Raw genomic sequence first — 27,811 nt, 5'->3', positions numbered from 1 at the left:
GGACTTAAGTACGTTAGAATAGAATAGAAACCAGACAGCCTGCCTGTGACGCGAGAGGTTATGATTTCACCGGTTGAGCAAGTCAAGAAAAATCATGAATCATCAGTCACTGCAGTGTTGGGACCACAACGTTTAATAGACACAACGTTTTAACAGCGTTTTTTCAGTCTTTTTGAAAAAAGACTAAATCTGAGGGGTTAATACAAATTTAATTGTAAATATTTACTCAATTTATTTTGGCCAATACAGACCTATCCTCTCGGAAGTCCAATCGGACTGACGTTAGCACCCCCGGCTAGCTTGAGCTAACTAGCCCACCAACTTAAAACAAACAAAAACAAGACAAAAGAGCGACTTTTCCCCCAGCGAACAATGGCCGACAACGGAGCGGTGGTGCAGCCGGTCGAGGAGGACCCAGCGGCGGCCTTCCTGGCCCAGCAGGAGAGCGAGATCGCGGTGATCGAGAACGACGACGAGGGCTTCGGCGGAGCCCTGGAGGAGGAGGAAGCACCGGAGGAGCTGCTGGAGGACGAACCTGAGCCCGCTGCGGCTGCCCCCGAGCCGGCGGCTGCTGCTGCTCCCGTTGTGGCTGCTCCGAGTCCGGACATCATAGCAGACACTTACGGTAAAGTCACTGGGACTAAACCGATGCTAACTATATGCTAATTGACATTGCTAACTAAAATCTCTAATACTCTAGTACTGTACTACTAAGTTTCGGCTGTATTGTATATAATGATTGTCGTTACTCGTTAGCTTGTAGATCAGATATCTTGCAAGCGACAGTCACACCCTTGGTCGTTTAATAGTAAGTCAATACTTTATTTGTTATTTAATAAAATATTAACAAGTTTGGTCTCGGCTAATAAAAAAAGTATTAATAATAGTATTTATCACCAGTTTGTCAGTTATCTCCAGTCAGTGTTTTGTGTACAATTGTACATGTATGTATTTGTACCGCTTATGTATGCATGTTGTTGCACTGATTTGTTTTTATTGTTAGTTTATTGGTTTATGTATGTACAGCCCTTGGGGATATGTTTTGTGATATTGGGATAAAAATGTACTTGACTGACTCATAATTTAGGTAGTCACAGTTAGGATGCTCACATCATGTGAATTACTGCCAAATTGTGTATAAAATTGCATAATAAATTGTTAGTAAGAGAATAAAATAATCAAGACTATAACAAAGTTAATACAGAAACCTGAACACGTGTTACATTATAATAAAACATGTCAGGCTAGCATCTTTGGGTGAGTTCAGTATGAAGTTAAATGAAAGGGTGCAAGGAGGAACTAGAATAGATGTGCTTACAGTAAACACTACAGCATCTATCTAATACCCTGTACCCAATGATATTTGTTTTATTTTCAGTAAACATTTGACTGAAAAATGAAAATGTATTGACTCCCTTATGGCCTGGTAGTGGTAACTTATCACTGTTCTAGTTCCCATCATCTCACTGGTTCACAAACTTTTTAGCTCAAGACCCAACACTTAACTTTACTATTTTCAATCCACCCCCCTTTCAGTTTAAACTTTTTATAAATTGGTATCCGACCCAAAGATGGGTCCTGACCCACTGTTTGGGAAACTGTTTGGTTCTCAAAGTGGGGTCCGTCCGAGGACCCACAGTGGTTCCACAGGGTCTCAGGTCAAATTAGTTAATAATCAGCTTTAATAGAGCTTCGCTCCCTCCCCCTTTCAGAACGACGAGTGGCCCAGGAAATGAATCGCAATGCATTTTTCCCATAGGCTTTTCTTAAAGTATTTATTTAAAGACGGTTACGCCGCGGACAAAGCCAACTCGGATCGTGACAAATCATGACAATGAACACAATGTTTTGGGCCGATCAAATAATTTATAAGAAGAAAAACAAAACAAAGTGTTGTCTCCTGCCTTTATTTTCTTCTTTCTAATGATTTGATCGGCCCAAAATATTGTGTTCATTGTCATGATTTGTCACGATCCAAGTTGGCTTTGTCCGCGGCGTAACCGTCTTTAAATAAATACTTTCTGAAAAGCCTATGGGAAAAATGCATTGCGATTCATTTCCTGGGCCACTCGTCGTTCTGAAAGGGGGAGGGACTGCGACGCTCTATTGATCAGATTGCTTTTTTGTATAATCGATTCTGCATGTAAGCATTATTTTATACTTCGCCGCACAACATTGTTGCTGAGCCTGGAAGTTGATGGATGCAGTGTCCCAGTGTGTGTGTGTGTGTGTGTGTGTGTGTGGATAGTCATACTATTGACTACTACCAACAGTCAGTCAGGTCATCATCAGTCATCACATCAGTGTCCAAACAGGTGTGTCTGCATTTCTGGCTTAAGATCTACAGAGTACACCCTGGCTGTCACATGGTTTGTTGAGATAGGGGACGTACGTACGCGTGGAACTCTCCAGTGACTATGCTTTGAGACGACTTGGCTCTTGTTTTGCAGACGGTTTTGCTGACGGTTTTGAAGAAGAGCCTGTTGCCACAGTGAATGGGGACATGTTTCAGGTGAGCTTTAATAAATTCTGCAATCACTCCCTGTCCTACGGTAATACTTTAAATGTTGTGTTTAAAGACCAACTCTGCTTACTGAAATCCTGTCCCGCTGAAGATGATGTGAAAAGAAGTGTCTCAAGGGCTCACTCAAAGCTGCTGGAAATCCTGTTTTAGGGAGGCCTGCTGTTATTTTACAGCACTTGAGACAGACCGCATGGGGAAGTGTTCGATTTTCATGTTCTTCTCCCAATAGAATCATTGACAAAGCCGCCCATTAGACATTTACAATAGTTCATATTTCTTTAGCAGCTTTCCAATATCTGTGGTATTTTCTGTGAATAGTATTATCGCTAGAGGCTAAATATTGACTTAATTTCCTCCCACCAGGAGTCCAATGGCCCGACAGACAACTATGCAGCCATCGCTCAGGTGGACCAGCTGAGGCAGGAACCAGAGAGCCTGCGGAAATGGAGAGAAGAACAGAAGACACGCCTGGAGGAACTAGGTAACACACCAGTAGAACTCCTATAACAGTGGTCAATGTAGGAAGTGTCCTACATTGACCTTGGTTATAAGAGTGTAAAAGTTAACCAAACAAATCAATTTAATTGATTATTAATTTTGTCAACAGAAAATTATAAAATATTTTCAGATGAGTCTCTGTGGGCAAATACATTAATTTAGTTTGAGAACCACTGATCTAAATACTATTGTAGTGTAGTCTGCCTCCAACATACATTGTAATGACATCATGGCTACCAGAGTTGTTGCTAAAAATACTCCACAAAGCAAAATGACAGTATTAAACGTATTGTGTAATGTGTGCTCCTCTGTTCTATTTTAAACTGGTGCTGTCGGCTATTCCCGCCCCAAATGCAAACATGCACAGGAATCCTCATCCAATGTGCAAGAGAAGAAAAAAGAAAAGCACCCGTTAATTTTGACCACCAGGTGCTGCAGAAAATCAATCGATTGTGTTCAATGGAACCAAAGCACTATACTTAAGTTCCTATTTTTCAGTATCACAATGAAAACTAATTTTGCCGTATGCTCATGGACCACAGGTCGGGAATCGCTGGTTTAACTATTATTATTTTGTGCTCCGTTTAGACAATGCATCCAAGGCTGCGGAGGCAGAATGGAAGGAGAAGGCCAGGAAAGAGCTGGAGGACTGGCATCTTCACCAGAACGAACAGATGGAGAAGAACAAGGCCAACAACAGGTCAGTGAGTGGCTCGTCTCTGTATGTGGCAGAGTTACACAGTGGTCCATGTCAATTTATTTGATCCCGGGGTGGTTTTCTTAGATTAGTGTCACAATGCTAGAAGTAACTACGTAGGTGGTGGGATTTTGCCAAAGTTTTTTTTTCCATGTGTTGACTGCTGCAGTCTTTTAAAAAAAACATGCGATTATGAATCATTTGTTTTCTTAAAACACTTAAATGAATAGATTTCTCATTTTATTTGGAACAACAAACATTTTGAATTTTCGAATAACAAATTAAACATTTAATTCTGTCTGCTGATCTGTAAACGAAATTCAGAATGATGCATTTTTGCCAGAATGTCAAAAGAATTGCCAGTTGGCATTCAAGAGTCAATGCAGCTCATACAAAAAATAATCATAGTCTTAATGCTGAATCGATTTTCTCCCACCGAAGCAAGCAACATTCCAACACACAAGTAGCAGAACGACCACAGAATAGTTAGTTGGTGTGTTTGTGTGAGACCGTATGTTTGGCGATGGCTGTGGGAGATTGGAGCTGTAACAGATGACCTCAGTGCCTCAAGGAAACAAATCGTTGCTGTCAGCTAGAAACCTTGCATGTCCATATTTCAATGTTCTTTTGTAAATGAATGCCCTACTTAGTCATACTTAAGTACCAAAAATAGCCGATCTGCAACTTCAAACCCGGTCACAACATGTCGTGTTTTGATCATGTAGATCTGCTGATTTTGATCCATAGGAATCCTAAAAATAATAATAACAGTTTTTGATATACAAGGTTTCTTTCCACCCGACGGCATCAAAATGCTTTCTGTGGGACCCGGGGGTGTAACAGAGGGACGCATTAAAAAATGATGAGAGACTATCAGAATGTCATGTTGTTTTGGCCCTCAAGTTCCGTTATGATATTGTTGGCCAATAGTGAGCAATGAAGAAAAATAGCTACTGACTGATAGTAGTTTACTATAACTAAATGTTTATCTTTTAGAGGGTTTTAAGTATGCCTGGCCATATCCTGCAGTAAAACGTCACAATATGTAGTCGTTCTGTTTTTCCTGATCAGGCTAACCTTTTCTTCTCTCACGCTTTCCAACAGACTCCAGCAAAGTCTGGCACGGTATCACTTTGCATCTGTGACTGTAGTTTAGGCTCATTTCTGCCTCTCCCATGTTTCTGTAAGCATTCAGAGAGAATCCCCCAATGACACATTAGACTGAGACTAGTTTTGTATGCGACCCAGTGACACATTAGATGAGACTAGTGCTGTATGCGCACATTTAATACACATGGGGAATTTTTAATCCGGAGATACGCTTGCCATTAGAACACTGGTTCTCAGCATGGGCCCCTCCGGGGACCCCCAGGCGTCCATTGGTGAAAGTTACAACACATTTCAACCCTATATACATTTCTTGCCATTTGAAAATAGCCGATGTACAAGTTTAGCTCACAATGTGAGATTGTAGAGCTTTATACATTTGAAAACTTGAAATGGCACATTCTGCATACAAAAAAGTTACTTTCTACTTTCTACTACCATTTTATACCAGACCTTTACTTGTAACAGAGTATTTTGCATTGCAGTATTGATACTTTTACTTAAGTAAAACATTTCAGTACTTTTCCCATTCTGCAGGTGTCCTTGATCCTGTGAGTCCCCAGCTAAATGATTGAAGTTAGGAAACAAAGAGGTCTTTCACTCAGTGTACAATTAGACCTCTATTTTGTTCTATTAATTAACATGATTGTATAGTGTAGATTGGGATTCCTGCCTGGGTTACAAAATGGGGTTCCTTGGCCTAATGAATAACAAACTGGGGTCCTTGAAATTAAAAAGGGTGAGAACCAGACAGTCGAGAATTAGATGTACAAAAATGTTGTTTTCATATACACTAGTGTAAGCTGTCATTGGTTTAAAATTGACCCTGGACCAACAACTATTATGGCTAGTTGCTTACAAGAGTAGGTTTGTATTTTATTTGAATCCTATAATTATTAGATCTCTGGTTTCTCTCAAGTTGCTTACAGTATTGTGTTCTTAACCACGTCATAATCTTAGTCGTACAGTCTCATAACACAAATAGTGAAAATAGCTGATCTACAAGCTCCCAATGCATATCATTGTGGCGTGTTGTGAACTTTCACACCTGCCCTTTTCGCTGTTCTTGAAGATAAAATCAGAAAGACTTTAAAAAAACTGCCCAAAATAGGGGACATCAGCTGTAACGTGGTTAAGCTGGCCCTAACCTTTCTCTGCTTTGTTGAACACTCACTCAAACTGTTTTTCTTCTCTTTTTTTTCCTGCTTTCTTGGCTTGCCTGCGTACTAGGATTGCTGACAAGTCTTTCTACAAACAGCCCAACTCTGATGTTATAGGCTTTGTGTAGGTTTTAGAACTCCTCTGCTTTTTGATGTTACGCCCCTCATAGATTCCATGAGTTTCTTTAAAACTAGCTCCTCCTTTCTTAACGGGATGCATGCCCCCCTGCTCTAAAACTACAATCGCATGGTTTGAGACATGAGATTGTATTAATTTCACCTTTAAAAACGTGCTTCTAACAGGCCCAAGCACAGGCTAATGTTATGATGCTTGCATAGAACTGTCTGTTGAGCTCACCGCTCACAGGTGGTGCATGAGGTGATAACTGAAGAGAAATGCATGAACGTGTTCTATATCTGAAATAAGATTGCCAATCGAGTGAATTAACCACTTAAACCCTCTATGCTGCCCTGAGTTGCAATCGTACTCTATCTTCTCGTTTGAGATGGCGACATACAAGCTTACAAGTTGTCACAACGTGACTCGAGGTGAGCTTGTTTATCGGCTATTTCTGGCGAATGTCCAGAAATCCAGAATAGGGTTTGCTGGAGATCAAGTGGTTAATTTAGTAAGCGAGTGGCAGTTTGTGTGGACGTGCTTTGCCAGTGTTGAGTTTTGTTGAGAAATACCTGTCTTAGCAGGACGCATCCTTATTTTGTGGTTTGTCCCGTCCTGCAGAGCTTCCGAAGAGGCCTTCCTGGCCGAGTGCGACGGTGACAGCCCGGGGTCCGAGTGGGAGAGAGTGGCACGCCTATGCGACTTCAACCCCAAAACCAACAAGCAGGCAAAGGACGTCTCTCGCATGCGTTCTGTCCTCATCTCCCTCAAACAGACACCACTGGTTCGCTAAGGCGGCAACGCAAGGACCAACCCTCTTCTTTAAACCTTTGCCTTTTCCAAGTTTTTCATTCCCGTTTGCGTAATAACAGAATTTGTATGCCTATCTTAAATCTCTAGTTTTTTTGGCTTTTTCACTACCCTTTGAGAAAAACAAACTCCCTTCTTTCTAATTATTCTATACTAGAGTATACCTCTCACTCGCTCTGGATAAAATGAAGGACTGTTCCGTTTTCATATCCTATCGTCACAAATGCATCATGGTTATATTGGAGTAAATATTGTTACTGTAAATTAAAATCTTCCCTTCACAATTGAACTTATTAGGACAACTTAACTGCATGCTTATATTATGCCAATGTTTTGGACATGCCATTTGTTTTATAAATTTGCTCTCTTTTTTTACATTAACCACCTTTTAGTTTTCATTTTAATTCAGTTCAAAGAACTGCACAATCCTTAAGGATAGATTGTAACCACCTCTGCCTGTCACTAATGCAATGTAACCACAAACACTATGTTCAATTATGTTGTATTATAGTTAAAGTACCATATTTTGTGTAGCAGAAAAATGTCTTTTTGAAATGCTAAAGTGTGTGGCCTTTCAGATCTCACTCTCAATCCTGTAAATTTCATTCCAAGTTTTTTAGGCTAATTTATACTCAATGCTTTTTTCAGTTGAAAATGTCATTTGGTCAAGCGATAAGGTATAAATGAAGCCTTAGGCAGCATGTTAGTCCATAAAGGAAAAACATGCCACAACCAAAGATTTGTACAACATTCTAAATTTTAATTATTCATTCTTACAATGAAGTTTGTTATTTGGAGTCTGTTTAATGACTATGCAAATATAATTGACATTTCTTTACAAAACTGCAATGAAGTTTTTTTCCAATAGTAATGCCTAATTAGTTTCACATGTTGCCTATTTGGACTTTATGAAGGAAGAGAATGTTACAAGGGAACTGGAAAACTGAATAAAACAAACTATACTGCTTCTGCTAGCGTGTCATTAAATATTCCTTTACTGATCCAATATTTACAACACATGGACAGTTAACATTAGATTTTATGTCAGGTGTGAAATGATCCATGCCAGCATTACTGACAATCTCATTGATACAAGAAGACTGCAGAATCATGGTTCCATTTGTGTCTAGGAATAAAAGCTAAATATCACCCACAAAGCAACAAGTACGATTGGCATGTTTCTCTAAAGTTCAAACCATAAATCTGAATCAAAAATGTACTCAAGCTTGAACTTCAGTCCGATTCCCAAGTGCTTACTTGGTCTGTGTTGGAAGAGTTAATTTCACAGGGCCAACTTCAAGTATAACATCCCCGGTGGTTCAAGGGGGGCCTTTAAATATCTTAACACAAATCATTTAGCCACCACAGTTCTATCCAATATTCGGACTGATGTCGTGAGCTTTACAGCTCTAGGATAGCTGCTCCTCACTGCTTGGGTTTTAGTGCGGTCGTCAAGACGCCCACAATAAGGGCAACTACAGTGAATCCTTGAGCCACGATACGCCCCCGCATCATCAGCTGGGACTGTCTGGTCTTCCCGTGACTGAAGGCTCGGAGGCCCCAAATCAGAGCACCAGCTGTACCCAGACAACCTGCAGGAACAAAAGACAAGAACGTCACATTCATAAATCTGCTTTGTTTATCGAGCATTGTTTATAAGCTCCATTTTTTGAGAAAGTTTTCAGAAAACAAAAGAAAAGGGGAGAGCAAGGAGAAAATAAAACAAAAAAAACATGTCTAAAGAAAGATACACAATAAAAACCAGCAGGTATGTACATGAGTTTAAACTTAAGGTGAGAAAGTGTCAATAACGGTAGTGATCTCCCTCCCCTGTGCCAATGTTGGCACCTGTGCCAAGGTTGCCTGAGTCTAACCAATAGATGGCATTGCACCTCCTATGATATTTCATGGGTCATGTTGGGTAACATGAGCAAGCACATAATGTCCTGTGCAAGACAGAACAAGGTATATGATAAAACATCAGTCGACTTATTCTTGACACCTGGTAGGCAGAATTTAGTGCACTGCTTCCTGTTCATTCTGGACTCATCTGTCCACAATCCATTGTTGATGACATTGTTGTCTTTTGACAGTTTAGATAGCCCGTTGGTTTGCAACTCAGTTGCAAGTGCCAGTGGCAGTTGACTGGCATAATGGTTCTGGAATAAATTACACAAAACACATGAATAACCTAATGCACTTGTTTGCATGCAAGAAGTTAACTAGTTTGCAGCAGCTGTTTCACATGTTAAGACAGATTGTCATTAACCTCCAATGCCTGGTTTCTATGTACTATTCAGATCCGGTCTACAGCCCGCCTACTGTATCCGGCAATTTGCACAATTAGTCTACACAACACTTTATACATGCACACATGTTTCCGTATCCGCTGCGAACCGGATGTGACCCCATGTAAAGCTAAATGGATGATCAGTTAGTTTATTTATACAACTCACCTATAGGGACGAAGGGGTTCTCCTTGGTTTTCCTCATGAACTTTTCCTTGAAAGTCTCATCCTTGTTAATTGGGGATGTAGGGCTGAATCCTTCGATGACCGGAGGCCTGGAGAAGTCAAATGGAATCGGGAAGGAAGGCGTTGTTTTCGGTGTTACAGCCGCCTCAGCGGCAATAGTAGGAGCAGGAGGACTAGCAGCAGCCATGTTGGACTAGAGGACCAGGTTTGTCTGCAGTGTCAAGTCAAAGCAAGTGTTGCCAGATTTTGCGACAGAAATAAGCGACCAGGTCTATTAACTCCACCAGTTTCAATCCAATTCAATTCACTTCAAAGGGCTATATTGGCATGAGAAAACATACGTTTACATTGCCAAAGCAGAAAGAACAATACAACAATACAGCAATACAATCAATACACAAATTATGTACATTTGAAGGTCAGAATCTTCAATAGATCAAATTCTATGTACCCAGGTCACTCGATGCAGGTATAGTGCAGGAATATACACAATGCTTAGTCTTTAGGGTGGTTGTGTTCCATTTGATATCCTTCTCCTATCACAGCAACTCACAAATCTTGCTGCTGTGTTTGCACATTGTTGTACTTCGCCCAGCAGATATGGGATTTTTTTGTCATTGGTCATGTTTTCAAAATCTCTGTGTGTGGTTGTAATCAGTGGGAAGTATGTGTCTCTGATGTCTTGGTACAATGGACAGATGGTTAGGAAGTGTAGCTCGGTTTCCACTTCATTTTGTGTGCAGTGAGTGCATAGTCTGTCTTCTCTCGGGATACACGTCTGCCTATGACGGCCTTTCTCGATCGCGAGACTGTGCTCACTGAGTCTGTACCTAGTTAAGATTTTTCTTTGTTTTGGGTCGGTCACGGTGCTCAGGTATTCTGCCACTGTGTATTCTCTGTTTAGGGCCAGATAGCATTCTAGTTTACTCTGCTTTTGTGTTGCTTCTTTCCAATGTGTCAGATAGTTTTCCTTTTGCTGTTTTATAATTTGGTTTAGTCCAATGGGTTTTCTATCTCGTGGCTCTGTTTGTGTTTGTGCCCGGAGTTCCAGGGCCAGGTGGCTGAGGGGGCATCTCTCTAGAGTTTCACTGTGTGTGAGTGCCTTGTTATGGAGTGCATCTAGGTCACTTTCTTTTAGGTGGTTGTAGAACTTAAGTGCTCTCTTTTTTATTTTGATTATGAGTGGGTATCGTCCTAATTCTGCCCTGCATGCATTATTTGGTGTTTTCCGCTGGGTACGGAGAATGGATTTGCAGAGTTCTGTGTGTAGGGTCTCGGTTTGGTGTTTATCCCATTTTTCAAGGTCATGGTTTGCTAAAGGTCCCCAGATCTCGCAACCATAGAGGGAAATTGGTTCTATCACAGAGTCCAGTATTTTAAGCCAGGTTTTAATTGGGATGTCTATTTTGATGTTTCTTTTGATGGCATAGAATCCAATCCACTGTAATATTCATCACAAGCTTGTAGGCCTACATTGCTATTTTCCAAAAATATTGGGGATTATTATTATTATTATTTCTTTAATAACATAACAAGACAGTCCTGGTACAAAACACTTGTGGCCGGTCCTTGACATGAAAAAGAAAATGTTTGAAAACCAAACATTTAGGATTTTATGAACAAGCTCAAATATGCAACTACACTTTAGAAACAAGCCCCCACCAAATATAAAGCAACTGTGGAGAGCCCAAAGTCGCTTATAAAGCGGACATGGCAACACTGGTGAAAGCCCGAAGCCACCAGAGACCCAAATTCCAATACCCAGAATCCGTGACGCGTTGTGGGCTTGTAGATCGGCTAATATGTTCATGGCATAAATTATCAACTTCACCCCTGTATTTCACAATAAAGGAAATTGTTTTTTATAAAAACATAATGCAAATGAATACGGTTAACAAAACAAATGTATTTATACTATTAATATAACTGTAATAGTGAACGATTTATATGAATAATCTCTCTGAATGTGTACACACAATTCACACACACATATATCATTTATAAATCATCAATCAAAAATCATTTTTTATTGTTATCTTCTGTTATTTTAGACAAATTTATTTTATTGTATTTTGTGCCTTTTTGATGCATACTGTTTTTATATATATTTTTCTGTTAAAGTGCTATATAAATACATTTGATATTTTGTATGTAAAAGTAAACTAGGGGAAACTATTATTCCAATAGAATGGAACCCTGTGTTCCATTCTATTGGAATATATAATATATAACAATATAATATATAATATCTATATATAATAATATATAATATCTTCAAACAGACTTAAAGGCATCACACAAATATTGTCTTGTATCAGTCAACTGAAAATAAATTGAATCAGTAGCATTTATATTTAGATCAAGAGTATTTGAATATCTACCAGCTTTCCTTGTTCCATCTCTATTCTTCTTCAGCACAGCAGTGGCTCAGGAGGTAGAGTAGCTGCTTGGGAATCAGAAAGTTTCCGGTTTGATCCCCGGCTCCTCCTGGGTTAGTGTCCTTGAGCAAGACACTGAACCTGACTGGTCCCGATAAGCAGGACGATACCATGAGTGGTTGCCTCCACCATCGCTTTGTGAATGTGTGATTGCATTGTAAAGCGTGTTGTATAAATTCACTGTTTCCTTGTATGAAAAATTATTTAACTAATTTCTTTACCTGTGATGTGACAATAAAGTTGAAGTTGATTTGGGAAATGCTGAGTCATAACCCAGCTTTTTCGGCACCTCAGCTATTCAGTCGTATATCCCACTACTGTCCTGTGCCAAGGTTCTAGACTTATCCCGCCAATATCATTCTACAGGCCACAGGTTTCTGTGTTACATCTTTTTTTCCTTCCCGTGGCACTGTAGCGAGACCAGCCGCAGGAAAGTCGAGCATAAAACCATTCACAATCGCTGCCACCTGTTCATTAAAGGGTTAGTTCAGATTTTTGGACTTTTGGAAAGTTGTAGGAAATACTTGCCATTAATATAGTGGTGCAAAGATATTAATTGATTGCCCGAGTCCCGTGGTGTGAGTTCTGGGTCTGGTTTTGGTGATTATTAAGTACTGCAAATTGACCGCAACAAAGTTGAACCCTCTGTCACATGGAACTATGGTTTTGTGCTGCTACTGGCGTAGTGATACTGGACTAAAAAAAAAAGTTTTGTAGATTCATGTTTTATATGTGTGGCCCGCGGAAAATGAGCAGAACAACTTGATATTCACCAAAACAAGACCAGAACTCAGGCAATCAATTAATACCTTTGCAATCACTATATTAATTATTTCCTACAAAAATCTGAACCCTTTAATTTTCAAAATACATTCATTTTTCTGCCACATACAAGTTTCGATTTGTGTGTTCAGTTCATGCCCAACTGCAACCAGGGATAAACACAGGCAAAACTATTTCAGAAAAGAGCACACATACAAAGAAGTACTTTTCAATATTTTTATTGAATATTAAGGTAAATATTTCACATTAATACAGGCTACATAAAGTAGAGCCACTATACGACATGAAATTTACTCTCATTTTAACCCTTTTTAGTATGTAAACAATTATACATGTATTTACCACTCTAAAAGGTTTGATTTCTCTCTCTTTAGGTAATCATCAACTAGTTCTGGGCCGAGTTTAAATAGCTACGTCACGTTGAGCGCCCCCCGCAGCCCAAGAACGGTGTATGTGGGTTTAAGTCTCAAAAAAAAAAAAAAGAAAAAAAAGAAATGGCTAAACTACGCAGAGAATGTTTCCTGTTGAACAGGTAATCACGCATGTGTTTGCAGACATCATCAGGACTTTTGATAATAGCCCTCGCCGAAATTCTTGTTTCTTATCTGACATAGGCACATCAAAGAATGGTGTCAAGAGAATTTTTTTCCAATTCTTCAACCGCTTGCTCTGCACTCTCTGGTCTCTACTAAAGTTAACATGTTGCAAATTTAATTTTTTAATTTTAAACTCTTTAAAACTTTGTCTCGGTTCGTCGGTTGGTACTTCAGGTTTTGCGCTGTTGGGTCATCATGCGGTGTGCGTTTTGATTGCTGTAGACGCCGTCTAGTTGACGTGGTTCAGGTGCACGTTGCCCACGTGAGGGGCCCAGGTACCGGGCCACACCTGACAACGGGCGAGAGAGGAGCAAGATGATGATCCACCCTTCCACTCTCCATTAACCACTTATATACCACTGTCTCGGGCAAACATCTCATTTCTCTTTTGCTGTACTTTGTATGCTCTTTTTTTCACTCTACACCTAATCTCTTCGCCAAAAGTGCATGTTCCCCACTGTTGAGTGATTAAACATTCAGCCGCAAGATTTCACACTTTTGCAACAGGTGTTGCAATCACGTTGGTTTCAATGGTTTGCAATATAATAACATGATGGCTACCCGTCAAAAAATAAATCTTAAGAGGAAACATACCGTACCCTACAAAAACACACAGCTATTGGCGGATGTCAGCTGAAGGCTTACAGAGACAAAGAAAATAATAATTCTGGTGTTTTGCCAAATCATTTCACAAAGACATTTTATAATCTGTAAACCGTTTTTAACACCAACACAAGCTTTCCACCTGTGAATGATGAATCAATGCGATGTCAGGTTACCTGCTGTGGGTCAGAGTTGTCTGCGTTATTTGGGACCACTTTGATAATGGGGCTCCATGCTGGGTCGGCAGTGTGCAGGCCGTTGTACATGGGTCCCTGCGGGCCCTCTGCCATGGGAGGATGAGGGGGCAGCATGGCTCCTCCATACATCGACATAGGCATCCCCTAAGAAACACACATGGAGCTTAACGGTAAGGATCTGCCATTGCAATACCATACCACCTTTATTTATATAGCACATTTAAAAACAACAACGTTGTAAAGTAAAGTGCTTTACAGTAAAACATTAAAAAACACAACTTCATTAAAAAACAACAAACACTGAGAACTCTAATCCATGTGTGCACAGACAGACCCACCTTGGGGAAGTCCATGTAGCTGTTGGGTAGATGCTGGGGCTGGTGGTAGTTGTTGGCGGGGTTGGCGATGCCCGTGTCGTCCTGCTCCATGGGCTGGTGCTGCGAGAACGCCGACTGCTCCGCCTGCAGCTGAGGGTGCATCATGTGACTGCTCATCAGCGGCTGCGACCAGCCAGACATGGCCTCTGTCACGGCAAACGCAAAGAGCGAGGGGTTAGTGTTCGCATTGGTGGTGGGCATACTCACACAGGAACACTTTTTGTACATCGTTTTGTTCATTCAATTATTTTTTATTGTTAAAGCTTTTCTGCCAAATTCTTATTGAGCTTTATTTTATAGCACACAAAATGCTTGAAAAAAGAATTCACAACACAAAGATAAAAACCAACGCATTAACAGTAAAAGGTAGCTCTCCACCGCACCGACGTTGGCAAGTGTTGGAAAGCGTCTGTGGCCGAAAAGCTGTTAAATGGGCGGTGTGCACGCTGTTGTCGGGTCGCAAGTTGTAAGGAAGCGTCGAAAGACGACCAAACTTGCTCAGTCGGCTACTGACGGCTACTAACCGTCGGTAGCAGCGGGGTGGTGGAGAGGGGGGAGGGAGGGGTGGGTAAAGGCTCCGGAGAGAAGTAGACCTCACGTCTGTTTCTGGTGCAGGAGCAAGCCTAGATAAGCCATTTTAACTACATACCATATTCTCAACTCTCAACTTCTATATCATTCTACTCCAAAGCAAAGCAGTGGGCTACTACGACTAGCTACAAAAATGCTCTGTGTTTTAGTTTTGGTACAAGCTTTCTGAGGCAAGACTGCATGTCTGCAGGCTCCTGCAGACTATTGCCACCTCCTGGTGTGGCAAGTAATTGGCAATGGTTTGTGTGGTGTGGCGACCAGAACTGTTGGGCACCTGAATATCTGACATCATCCGACGTCGGACCCGACTGCCAGTGTGTAGTAGTCTGAAGTAGTCGGTTTGGTGGAGAGCAACCTTAACAGAAAACAAGAAACACATTAAAACTAAGAGGCCTGCCCTGGGGGTTAAAAACAGCTTTATACAGTTGAGTTTTCAGGAGTGAGTTAAAAGAGATATAAAGTAGTGGTGAAATTAGTGCATGCATAGAATGTAGAGTTACATGTTATTGTTCTCAATTCTAACCTACATGACGTCACCGTAATTTTATTACGTTGACTTAGGCCAATTGCTGATTGTATTGTTGACATAGGCACATTGTTTGGCCTAAGCCAGGTGACCAATGTAACCTAGGCTCAAAAAATGACTTGGGACATTATTTTAAGAAGGTGACGATGAGTAAGATTACATTGGTTATTGGTTCTAAATATCGGTTTCGATACATAACCGGTTAAGTGCACAGCCCAATAAGGAAACCTCCCCCCCACCAGCCCCTTTTCGGTGATCTCAACACTAGCATGCCATAACAATTCTCTTCCAACATCACTGCTCTCACCAGAAGCACTGCCGACGCCGAAGGACCAGATGCCTCCCTGGCCGACCGGCGCCGTGTAGCTGGTGGTGAGGAGAGGCGGGTTGACCGAGCCCGTCTGTCGGATCCGGGCGAGCCGCTCTGTGCCGATGGGAGGCGGGACCTTGCGGTCCTGCTGAGACGAGCTGCCCTGCTGCTTGGGCTGCTGGGGGGGAGGGGCCACGGCCGAGGAGGACACGTTGGTGGAGGAGGGAGGGGGCACCGGAGACTCTCCTGGGGGTCAACAACACAATCAAACTCACAATCAAAAGCGTACCAAATGAGAATTTATTGGAATTTGGGGGTACACACAAGTCACCGATTCAAGCGACTTATAGAGGATAATTTAACAGAATTTGAACTTAAATCTGATTATTCTGAAAATTATTCCTTGCGTCGGAAAGGAATTTTAGTTTACGTTTTCCCGCACACTATGTGAGCAGTACCTGAGGAGGAGGCGCTCCACACTATGTGAGCAGTACCTGAGGAGGAGGCGCTCCACACTATGTGAGCAGTACCTGAGGAGGAGGCGCTCCACACTATGTGAGCAGTACCTGAGGAGGAGGCGCTCCAGGGACACTATGTGAGCAGTACCTGAGGAGGAGGCGCTCCACACTATGTGAGCAGTACCTAAGGAGGAGGTGCTCCACACTATGTGAGCAGTACCTGAGGAGGAGGCGCTCCACACTATGTGAGCAGTACCTGAGGAGGAGGCGCTCCACACTGTGAGCAGTACCTGAGGAGGAGGCGCTCCACACTATGTGAGCAGTACCTGAGGAGGAGGCGCTCCACACTATGTGAGCAGTACCTGAGGAGGAGGCGCTCCAGGGACACTATGTGAGCAGTACCTGAGGAGGAGGCGCTCCAGGGACACTATGTGAGCAGTACCTGAGGAGGAGGCGCTCCAGGGACACTATGTGAGCAGTACCTGAGGAGGAGGCGCTCCAGGGATGCACTATGTGAGGAGTACCTGAGGAGGAGGCGCTCCAGGGACACTATGTGAGCAGTACCTGAGGAGGAGGCGCTCCAGGGACACTATGTGAGCAGTACCTGAGGAGGAGGCGCTCCAGGGATGCACTATGTGAGGAGTACCTGAGGAGGAGGCGCTCCAGGGACACTATGTGAGGAGTACGTGAGGAGGAGGCGCTCCAGGGATGCACTATGTGAGGAGTACCTGAGGAGGAGGCGCTCCAGGGACACTATGTGAGCAGTACCTGAGGAGGAGGCGCTCCAGGGACACTATGTGAGGAGTACCTGAGGAGGAGGCGCTCCAGGGACACTATGTGAGCAGTACCTGAGGAGGAGGCGCTCCAGGGACACTATGTGAGGAGTACCTGAGGAGGAGGCGCTCCAGGGACACTATGTGAGGAGTACCTGAGGAGGAGGCGCTCCAGGGATGCGGGGAGAAGTGCTGTCTGCTGAACGAGGGCGTGCCGTGGCCGTGCAGATACACAGGGCTGCCAGAGATGCTGGTGGCATAGCTGGTGAGAGCTGCACAGAGGGACGAGAACATAGCTGGTGAGAGTTGCACAGAGGGACGAGAACATAGCTGGTGAGAGTTACACAGAGGGACGAGAACATAGCTGGTGAGAGCTGCACAGAGGGACGAGAACATGACCTCCATCACATCACAGGACGTGGCATGTTTAAAGTACAGTGGCAGATCAAAAACACCCACATTCAACCTGACATCCCCGTTGTGGGAATTTAATTACAGGCGAAAATTGTCAAAAACATTTTGGAATAGCAGATCGTCACGACTGTTGTGATGCTATTGATGAAGCGTTGAAGAGCACAGGAGAACAATACAGGACAATTCCAGCATTTTACCCCCCCCAACGTGTCTGTTATCCGATGGTGTAAATGCAAATTAAATATGGGGCAAATGTGTCTTTTGAATGTGAAAACTACAACTCACTGCTTCCAAGCAAAATAAATCTATTCACTTATTATACCTGAAACTTATTGAGGTTTGTTTCAACTCTACAATCTATATTCTATAAGCTCTAAATACCATCCCTTTTATACCAGTAATTACTGGGATAAAAGGGACAGTAAAGAAATCGCAGAGCATATGGTAGTTCACTGAAAAACAGTAGTATTAATCATGTTTATGTTGAGCTACATTGTAAACTATATTACCAGATTTCCCCCTGTAAATCCAATCCTGTAGGGCTTTCAGGCCACACTTTATACTTCTACATTGTAATAGTTGAAGGAACAAGGGACAGTTATTGCATCTGAACGACAGCGCTATCTACAAGACAATAGTGAGTGAACACCGCAGCTGCCCGTCTGCTATTCAGATTGTGGATAAGGTCGGAAATCATCTATCCCTTAGTGTTCGGTAAATGTTTACTTTGTAGTGCACTTTGACAATCTTTGTTTTATTTCACTGTCCATTTTTCACTTGTACAGTTTTTCAGATAGTGGATAGGACTCTGGGATTTCTGTTTAACGGATACAGTGATGAAATTAAAATAAAAGCCTGAGTTGTCCTAATTGTGAAATAAAAAGAACGTACCAATAGGACTGTTCACCATCCTCTGGGACGCTGAGCGATAGCCTGGGGCCTTGGAGCTGTCGGGTGGAGGCGGGGGCATCATGTTGTCCATCTGACCCATGCCCATGTAGGCTGGCGGGGCAGAGTAGGACTGCTCGGGTGGCGAGCGGGTAGGCAGGTGACACGCACCCCAAACCTGGTTGTTACCAACCTGCAAGAGACAAAAATACACCAAACCCAAGAAATCAACAACAAGCTGCAACTTTGTCCTGTATTATGTGCACAAAGATGCTTTTTTTCTTTTTTAATAATTTCTGTATTCAAAATGTCTAAGAAATGAGTTTGGAAAAATAGCATCTACAAGCTTGTAGATCAGTTATTTCTGTTAATTGGTATTTCTCTTAAACCATTTAGACTTGACTTCAAAATCATAAAATGTCTTCTTCTAAATCCTGACAGTTATCTGAAATACTTGTTTGTATTATGTTTGTATTGTAAACTTTAGGATTTAGAATCTGCCTCAGTGTAAATGGGTTAAATGGTTAATCAGACTAAATTATTTAGTCAAATACAAAAGAGCAATTCAATCAATTTGTTGATATGATAAAAAATAACAATGTGCTTCTCGATTATTCAATTAATCGAAATAATTATCCATAGAATAACCTGCAAGAAACTAATTGACAGTTGTAGCTGAGACCAGATAGTGTTTTCTTTCCTTCAGCACACAGCAGTGAACTTCCACTCACCTGACTGTTGTTGTCAAAGATACTGCTGAAGTTGAAAAGGCCTGCAGGTCCAAAGTTGGGGGGAATTTGCTGAGGCTTGGCCGCACTGGGGACGTGCTGCATCTGAGAACCGTTCATCATGCCCATGTTGGAGGACACCTGATGGGGGCCCGGGGCCTGCTGCTGTTGCGGGGGCATGTTCGACGGCTGGTTGGCCTGGCTCTGGGTCTGTTGTTTAGGTGGTTCTTGTTGAGCGTTGAGGGGCACAAACACAGACTGTTGCTGCTGCTGCTGCTGCTGCTGCTGCTGCTCGGGAAGAGAGTAGTAGGCACCCGGAGGCTGCATTCGATGGGAGACTCTAGGAGCCGGTGCCGAGAAGTGGGGTACGGTGCTGTTGGGGTGCGTCGCGGCGTGCGATAGGACCGGCACAGCGGGAGCCGACGAGATGTGGGAGCTGACCTGCGGGGCGAGGAGGGGAGGCGGGGCCTCGGAGGAGGGTGCGGCAGAGGTGGGGGGGGCAGGCAACTGCTGCCGGGGCTCCGGCTTGGGGGGCAGCGCCATGGCGGGGGCAGCGAAACCGACAGAACTGACACCATCACTGGCGGCGGCGGGCTGGCTCTCCAGGGGCAGCGAGGGCTTCTCTTTGCCCGGAGCTCCAGCGGCCTCCGTCTTGAGGAGCGGCTGAATGGGGGGCTGCTGCTGTTGCGCGACGGGTCCGACGGGGAGCTGTGGGGCGACGGGGGCGGCTGCGGCCACGCTGTGGTGGGCAGGGGAGCCTGCGCCTCGCACTGCGCTGCTAGGAGCCGTGGCGGAGGTGGTGGACACGGCGTTGGCCCCAGCTGGCTTGATGTCGGGCGCAAAGAGCTGCTTTCTGACAGAGGAGGGCGTGGGCACGCTGGGCTGTGAGTTGTAAGTGGCGGGGGGGTTGGGGGGCGTGTGCGGTGAGGACACCCCCGCTGCGGTGGCTGTGTGTGCGTTGGGGGCGTTGCTGATGACCGGGGAGCCCACGGAGCCGGCGGCAGAGCCGTGCTCGCTGTGGCTGGACGAGTTGGAACGGGCCTGCTGGCCCACGCTGTTGCCACCGGAACTGCCACTCCCACCGTTGTGCTTGGGGGAGCTGTTGGCGCTGCCGGGACTCACGGGCCGCACGGGGAACGGGCCCCAGGTGCTGGCGGCGGGCGAGAAGGTGCCACCGAACTGGGCCATGGGCAGACGAGGGTGTCGGATCTGATGCATGGTCTGAGCAGCCAACAGAGCCAGCTGGGGATGAGCGTAGGCCAGGGGAAGGGACACGGGGAAGGGCTGCCTCACACCAGACGACAGCCCCTTGCCCATCTTGCCCCCGGCCTGAGAGGACGACGAAGATGACGATGGGGAGGACTGGAAGGAGACTCCCGTGGAGGTGACGAGGGAGGAGAGCGCCTTGGGGCCAATGGAGCCGCTGGCACCGCCCGCGGAGGTGGGGAAGGGGGTGGAGGAGGTCTTTGAGCCCGGGGCTCTGATGTGGTTGCGGGGGATCAGGTCTTCCAGCTCCTTGGCCGGGTCTTGGATCAGAGCGTTGATGAGTTGGACCGCGTGCCTCGTGGACTCCGTGCCACCTCTGCAAAAAACACACAAATTAGGAGACTGAACACACGTGTGCAACATTAGTGGTCCAAACTAAAGAGAAGTCATAACCGAACCAGGGGATGTCAAGTATGTGGACTCACTATCCGGTCTTAAGGCCACGATATGCTCCTTCCGAAGTCTTCGGAAAGGGAGGTGATAACTACAAATCTAAGTCATTCAGAACTACTGATGTGCGGTCTCAGAACATTTTCTCAGATTTTTCTCTTGAACTGCAATTGTTTGCGATGTCGGAAGGAGCATGTACACGTAGTACATACATTAATTAGTCCAGCGTTAAACTACCACATTTCATGAACTTTTGTAACGAATCATATGGACCCCATGATCCTACATGGTGGATCATCATCGGAGTCATCCATGACATATCTGTGATGTATGACACCAAGGTTTAAGCCTGATCAGATCCCCCCCTTTGAGTTGTATTATATATATATATGAAAAAGTGGAGGTACTTCTGTGGCCTACTGACAGTGTGCACAAGACATTTGGCATTGATCTCTGGTTTGCGAGATTATCTCCGGACACACAGACAAACCTAAACTATTATAGACGAGTACACAGTAAAAAATCCTTTATCAAATCTGCAGTTGTTTTAAAACAGAAGAAAGGCAAAGGCTAGACTCAGGATACTATTGTCTGTTCTCCTTTTTAGAGTGTCACATTTGGTAAATATGGACACAGCATGATGGATGGCTCACAACGGGTTGACACACAAACAGGTTGCAGTTGCATTTACTGTCCACCAGAGGGCTCCTATCCTACCGTATGGTGATCATCCTCTCCCCGTTCTTGTCTTTCTGTTTGTCCACATCGATATGAGCACCGGTCACGTCCTGGATGGCTGTGATGTTGCATCCCCCTCGGCCCATGATCCGAGACACCACCGAGGCGGGGACAGACAGCTTCTTAGATCTGATACACAGAACACAGTGAACAGAGAAGTCATATATTTGTAAAGCGTGTTCCCTTAATCCATTCTGACCTGAGATCATATTAAAAAAATGTCTGTTTGAAAATGACAGTTTTCTGAAAAAGCTATGTTTCTATGTCAGTCGTTTTTCAAATTTTCAAAAATAGCAGACCTACAAGCTCGTAGCGCACCACTCGGTGGCACGCTACGAGCTTGTAGATCTGCTATTTTTCAACAGCTAAAGCATAACATAATGCTAACACCAAAAGGGGTTCCCGCCCCAAAATGGGTTAAAGAACAAGGTAATAAAGAAGCAGCAAACGGCAAAGCAAAATTATAATACATTACAACAATAATAGACACTTGACTTAGAGGTATGTTTCCAGAAGGGATTTAAAAGAAGGCACTGATTTAGCTAGCCTTAGATTCTCAGGCCTAGGCGCCCAGGCCGCAAAAGCCTGATCGCCCCAGGTAAGGAGGTGAGTTTCAGGAGCGACCAGGAGGGCCTTAAAAGTAATTAATCCGTAACAGCTTAAAAACACTTCTGAAGCTCACAGGCAACTAGTGGAGAGCAGCCAAGACCGGTGTGATATGGCCACTTTTCTAGCAGCAGAATTCTGCACCAACTGGAGACGGGATATAGCTTCCGTTATTTTGCAGAGGCAAAAGTAAAGGGAATTACAGTAAACATGATGAGATTAAAGCATGAATGACCTTTTTAAGGTCTTAATTTTGGCAATAAACCTCCTGTAAGTAAGAAGTCTGAACAACTCTTGTTACTTGGTAATTAAAGGATAGATCAGAATCATAAAGTCACTCAAGTTACGGTGCCAAGTTCTGACTCAAAGGAGTAGATGGAATAACAATCTCAGATTAATTTGGAGGAAATTCTGTGACCGCTAATAGTTTTAATGGGTTGTATTTTATCAACGCAATAGTAGCGTGGGGGCGGCGGTGGCTCAGGGGTCGAGTGCCTGGATGGTAACCGTAAGGTTGCCAGTTCGAACCCGGGCTCCCCCAGAGTTACTGTCGAAGTGTCCTTGAGCAAGACACTGAACCCCTAATTGCTCCCGATGTGCTAGTTGGTGCCTTGCATGGTTTCCGCTGCCATCGGTGTATGAATGTGTGTGTGAATGGGTGAATGTAATGCACAATCTCTGTAAAGCGCCTTGGATAAAGGCGCTATATAAATGCACCATTTACCATTTTATGTCCCGTGCAGATTTTAAAACATCAGGGAGTCCTCACGAATGAAAGCAAATTAAAATCTCACGACTGAAAATCTTTGCATGGTCAAGTCATAATGTGTGATTTGTGAAAAATTATAAAAGGAAATAACCTTTGCTTTCATATGAAACATTCAACATCAGATTTGATGGAAGACACTTCTGAACATATTGCTCGTTTGACCACTTCAAATGCTCTAATCTTTAAAACAGAAGCGAGCTAATGAGTCTGCTTGCTGACCTTCTGACGACCTCTTTCCAGCCCTCCTCTCTCTTCTGGCCTCGCTTGGGGCTGGTGAGGCTGAGCTTGCTGTTGGGGGAGGTGACGGGGAGAGACATGGTCTTGAACGGAGACGGCAGAGAGCTGAGGGTCGACTCACTCGTATCGGGAGCTCTGGGGGAAGACGGAAGACACGGTGGAGTTAGGCCCGTCACGATTATTACAAAATCACTTCATCGCAAGTTATTTGAGGTAGTCGCAACAATTCTTTTTGCATAATAGTCAATCGTTTCCATGTTGAAAAATAGCGCATCACTTTTCCGCTGTTTTGTGCATTTTTTTTGGAAAGAAAGAATATAATAAATCGTTAAATGTGTCAGTGTCAACTAAAAGTTATGTCATATCTGGCCTGTGCAATTTCTGATTACCAGAAGGCAGACAGAAATACAAAGTGTAACGTTCCAAAAAACAATTAAATCGTAAAACACAATTATTTGTGTGACAGTCAAGTGAAATTTGTACTTGTGAAAGCTCTAGGTAGAGTTCAAATAATGAATGGTTAAATAGTGTCCCATGCCCTTCTAGGTTGCTGTTGGGTATTGGCGGAGTACATGCTCACAAGCCTGGAATGTTGTCTGATGCCTTTAAAGTAGCTATAAGTAATAATGTCAACATTTTAATGACCCTTTTTATTGTATGGTATGCAGACAGCCAGCAAGAAGTAAAACACTCCCAAAAACATTGTTGTCTCTGTGACACATCTAGGACAATCTGCATTCAAAGATGTTCCTAGAAGCTTTGTCATTGGTCCAAAAAAAAAAACCCGGTCGAGAGGAGGAGGTCTCCTGCACAGGAAGGGCCACACAAGCCTAATCACTGATATATAAAAAGATAATCGATACAATGATCTCTGCCCCAACGCGTCACTAAACGCTGCGGTATCAGCCGGGACTCACCGTTGCGTGGGTTTGGAGATGGAGACCGTGACCTTGTCCACCTTGCTGTCGTTGTGTGGCGGAGCGCTGACGACGGAGGGGCAGTGCCTCTTCTCGGGGCCGTGCGGGAGCGTCTGAGAGTGGGGGACCATTCCCGACGACGGGGCCGAGGAAGAGGAGGAGGAGGAAGAGGAGGAGGACGAGGACGAGGACGAGGGGAGGTCGGGGAGGTAGTTGAGCTCCTGGCTCTTGCCGCCACTGCTGCTGCTCTCGCTGGCGCAGTCGGTGCTGTCCAGGGGGTCCGAGTCGCTGGTGCCCCCCGTTACCCCCCCGCCCCCGCCCCGCGGCTCCCCGTGGATCTTGTTCTTATCAGCCTTGTGCTGCGCTAGCGCCACCTGGAGGGTTAGGAGTGGACATGACAAGGCAAGTCAAGTTTAAATTCTCCCCAGACCACTGATGTATAATGGAAGACGGTGTGTTTACTGTTGAAGTGTAGATTGTATATCACACCATATGCACATCTGTAACTTCCACCAGCAAAAGAATACCGGTAAATACATTTTCACAATGAGTTTAATATAAATATAACAAATGTATCATGTAATATCTCGGTATCGGCTGTATTTGACCATGCATTTAACCCATTTAGACCTGAGATCAGATTATAAAAATTTCTTGTAATCTAGACAGTTTTCTGAAAAACCCATGTTTCTATATCGGTGATTGTCAATTTCTTCATGTCAAGGACCCCCAGAATTATCTGTATTTGGCCGCTGACCCCCCCCCCCCATCTCAAAATATGTTGTTCCAGGGATCCCCCGAGAAGCAAAGATTTGAGTTAAAAACGTTTGCTCTGAAAGAATGTATATATATTCAAAGATTTGCGCCACATTTTCACTATTTTTCAAAAATAGCAGATCTACAAGCTCGTAACAAACATGCTATGAGCTTGTAGATCTGCTATTTTTCAATAGCATAGCATAGTATAACATAATAGAGCACCTGACGTCACTGTCAGTAGAGGGCGCCAGTCCACAGGTTTGTGTACTTTTTATTTGCATTGAAATCCCCATATTAGAACTGTTTGAAAAATAAACCGATCATCCCGGCCTTTTCACTCATATGGATATGAAGCATCGACTGAAGGTGGAAATGTACAAATATACCCAAAGAGTAACACAATAAGCGCTAGAAACTTGTCAAACAACCCAGAGACTACATTTCCGGGTAGGCGGGGTGGCTGCAGCTGCATGTCGCACAACATAATCTGACATGTTAAGTTTATTTTTTATTTTTTCTATTGATATTTAATGTTTCGTGATTAGTACGAAACTAACGAGTACGAGTCACCACCAGCTGAGCTTACGTCAACGAGGAATCTCAGGAACGCGATGTGTTGACAGCTGGGCTCTGTCATATATAAGCAGCGACATGTAGTTTCAAGGCTATTGCGGCCACATTAATTCAATTTTCTCCAGAAACTGGCTGTATCAAATATGAATGGACATCATTAACGACGCACAGCCACCCCCCTGACAGAAAGGCCGGGATGATCGGTTTATTTTTCAAACACAGTTCTTATATGAAGCGACCTAAAATCGCCTAAAAATGGGGATTTCAATGCAAATTTAAAAAAAGACATGAACCTGTGTACTGGCGCCCTCTACTGAAAGTAGAAGTGAGACTTCGGTGCTCTATGCTTAAAAACCAAAAGGGGTTCCCGCCCCAGGATGGGTTAATATCGCATTTTACAATGCATCACTTTGTAAGCTTATAGATATAGGCTATTTTGACAATTTTTCTAAATCGACTAGTTCGACTAACCGTTGCACCATATATTGTAGCCAGCTACAAAAGGCTGTCATCTGCCAGGCATCATTTCACTAATGAAAAAACAAAAAAAAGAACATGGCGGTTACCTGCGGGTCCTGTAATATGATTGGTTCGTTGGGCGAGGAGTCCTTGGTCTTGTTCTTCTTGCTCTTGCGGTTGGCGCTGGGCGCGGCGGCCACGCTGGCTCGCTTCTTCCCGAAAGCGGTGGTGAAAGTGGTGGAAGTGGCAGAGATACCGATGGTGGTGGTGGTGGTGGCACTGGGAGGCTCGATGGGAACCTCCGCTTCTGCGTGGGGGGGAGGAGAGGCACATTGTTTAATGCAACAAAAAGTTCATATTGCGATGGTGATACGACTCGTTTTTAACCCATTTTGACCTGAGATCAGATTCTAAAAATGTCTTCTACATCTTGACAGTTTTCTGAAAAAGCTATGTTTCTGTCAGTCGATTTTTCTAAAATATTTTTGAAAAATCGAGATCTATGAGCTTGTAGATTCAATAGCTAAAGCGTAACATAATGCTAAGAGAATGGGTTAAAGCATTGTCACCAGACGCAGACGGCAGGCGGAGACCTCTGACCGTCTGGCTACACAAGACCAAGCAAACGACATCATGTGCCAAATAGTGCTGCCGTAATTGTCCAGAAATTGGATTCGGATATTAGTTTTAAAAACCCACGTGGATTCGAGCAATTCGACCCATTCGGATTTCGGATTTCAATTCGAGCCATTCGGATTTATTAATAATTATATTTACACCAATACAACCTGAGACATAACATTTAAGATTGCATTGCTGTCGCAACTCTCTCTCCGCGCATTGGTGCTGCTGGAAAGCGAGTTGGAACACAACGCATGCATTCTCCTTTCTCCAGTAAAACTGTTTTTTTCTTAAATGAGCAATCCTACCACACAGCCTTATCAAAACGAGGCACGGAGGCAGTATTAATTCACGAACACTGCATTGCTGCTGCTGCTGCCGGACCCGGCACCACATTTCATCCTTACGCATTTTATTTATCTTCTTATAATTTCCTGTAGGATAAAGTCGCTTCATGATTCTCCCGTCTGTCCGAAACAACACCGACCCAGATTCTGATCACTATAGATATGCTGTTGACGGAAGATTTCACCATTCTGAGCGGCGTATACTCACTGCGCAAAGAACGTAAAAGGCTCCCGCGGCCCCGCGCTCACTACGCTGCTAGGAAGAGTATGAGGCATCAGAGCTGATTTATTCTTTAATGTATGCCGGTGTCGGCGTGTCGTGTGGCAAATATAACTAATCTACAAGCTCACAAGTCACAACGCGTCGCTTACCCATGGCACCGTCTCGCGAAAACTAATAATAATAATAAATAATAAATATTTTTTATTATTATTTTTAATTCGAACCTTAATTTTATATATTCGGTTATTCATTTATTTTTTGGATTCGGAAATGGATTCGGAAAACGAATATTCGTTGGCAGCTCTAGTGGCAAAGTATAAATCAGCCCTCAAGTCTTAGGCCTGTCACAATTATTACATAATTGTCTAATTATTACTAATCCGTACTAATTATTTTTGCATAAATGTCAATGGTTTCCACGTTGAAAAATGTCCATACATTTCCAAGAATAGCAGTAATAGCTGCTCTACAACACGCCGTGTTGGAAGTTTGTAGATCAACTATTTCCGCTATTTTGTAAAAAAAGAAATTGGAAAGAAAGAAACGTATTAAATGTGTCAATTATTTCTTTGTATATTTAAGTTATTTGTCATAACTGAGCAATTTGTGATTAGCTTGTGAACAGAAATACAAATTGTAATGTTCCATTGTTCAATGCAAAAAAACGAATAAAATCATTAATCGCAATTATTTGTGCAATCGGCAACTTAAATCTGTAATAGTTTGACAGTCCTATAAAATATGTGGGAAGGGCCTGGGCCATGGCTCAGCGGTCCAGGCACCTTGGCTGGTAATCCAGTCTGGCAGTGTGCCACGGGTTCGACTCCCGATCCCGA

At 43.6% G+C, this 27,811-nt stretch overlaps 3 protein-coding genes across 22 annotated transcripts in view; 1 reads left to right on the top strand and 2 right to left on the bottom strand.

The window, feature by feature from the left end:
• The first annotated feature begins 68 nt into the window (after positions 1 to 68).
• Positions 69 to 7,881, top strand: cltb (clathrin, light chain B). Of its 3 annotated transcripts, none has more exons than XM_083786124.1 (6): positions 69 to 625; positions 2,451 to 2,512; positions 2,888 to 3,005; positions 3,611 to 3,722; positions 6,057 to 6,110; positions 6,726 to 7,881. In XM_083786124.1, exons 1-6 carry the CDS (start codon positions 373 to 375, stop codon positions 6,895 to 6,897), a joined length of 771 nt encoding a protein of 256 aa, XP_083642250.1. In that variant the 5' UTR covers positions 69 to 372; the 3' UTR covers positions 6,898 to 7,881. The 3 variants fall into 3 exon arrangements, with proteins under 3 accessions (XP_083642250.1, XP_083642251.1, XP_083642252.1); XM_083786125.1 differs by lacking the exon at positions 6,057 to 6,110 and adding an exon at positions 4,824 to 4,844; XM_083786126.1 differs by lacking the exon at positions 6,057 to 6,110.
• On the bottom strand, positions 7,654 to 9,594 carry higd2a (HIG1 hypoxia inducible domain family, member 2A). Its single transcript, XM_083786127.1, has 2 exons — positions 9,371 to 9,594; positions 7,654 to 8,506 (listed from the first exon to the last, which is right to left on the bottom strand). The coding sequence occupies exons 1-2, from the start codon at positions 9,573 to 9,575 to the stop codon at positions 8,340 to 8,342; spliced, it is 372 nt and encodes a 123-aa protein (XP_083642253.1). The 5' UTR covers positions 9,576 to 9,594; the 3' UTR covers positions 7,654 to 8,339.
• Positions 9,595 to 12,811: 3,217 nt separating this feature from the next.
• The window catches only part of ankhd1 (ankyrin repeat and KH domain containing 1), a 55,986-nt gene continuing 40,986 nt past the window's right edge, over positions 12,812 to 27,811 (bottom strand). For 13 of the 18 annotated variants that reach the window (XM_083786030.1, XM_083786033.1, XM_083786025.1 and 10 more), the window contains 12 exons: positions 25,892 to 26,091; positions 23,994 to 24,367; positions 23,059 to 23,211; positions 21,444 to 21,593; positions 19,074 to 20,652; positions 18,346 to 18,535; positions 17,196 to 17,312; positions 15,807 to 16,055; positions 15,248 to 15,328; positions 14,344 to 14,528; positions 13,985 to 14,149; positions 12,812 to 13,494 (listed from right to left, as the gene is read on the bottom strand). In XM_083786030.1, coding sequence (XP_083642156.1) covers positions 13,435 to 13,494; positions 13,985 to 14,149; positions 14,344 to 14,528; positions 15,248 to 15,328; positions 15,807 to 16,055; positions 17,196 to 17,312; positions 18,346 to 18,535; positions 19,074 to 20,652; positions 21,444 to 21,593; positions 23,059 to 23,211; positions 23,994 to 24,367; positions 25,892 to 26,091 — 3,503 coding nt within the window. In that variant the 3' untranslated portion in view covers positions 12,812 to 13,434. The remainder of the gene's footprint in view (positions 13,495 to 13,984; positions 14,150 to 14,343; positions 14,529 to 15,247; positions 15,329 to 15,806; positions 16,056 to 17,195; positions 17,313 to 18,345; positions 18,536 to 19,073; positions 20,653 to 21,443; positions 21,594 to 23,058; positions 23,212 to 23,993; positions 24,368 to 25,891; positions 26,092 to 27,811) is intronic. The other 5 variants (XM_083786027.1, XM_083786022.1, XM_083786026.1 and 2 more) reach the window with 1 other exon arrangement.

Source organism: Protomyctophum parallelum (assembly GCF_964188405.1).
Source record: "Protomyctophum parallelum genome assembly, chromosome: 16".
Lineage (NCBI taxonomy): Eukaryota > Metazoa > Chordata > Actinopteri > Myctophiformes > Myctophidae > Protomyctophum > Protomyctophum parallelum.
This window is presented reverse-complemented; position numbering and strand designations above follow the sequence as displayed.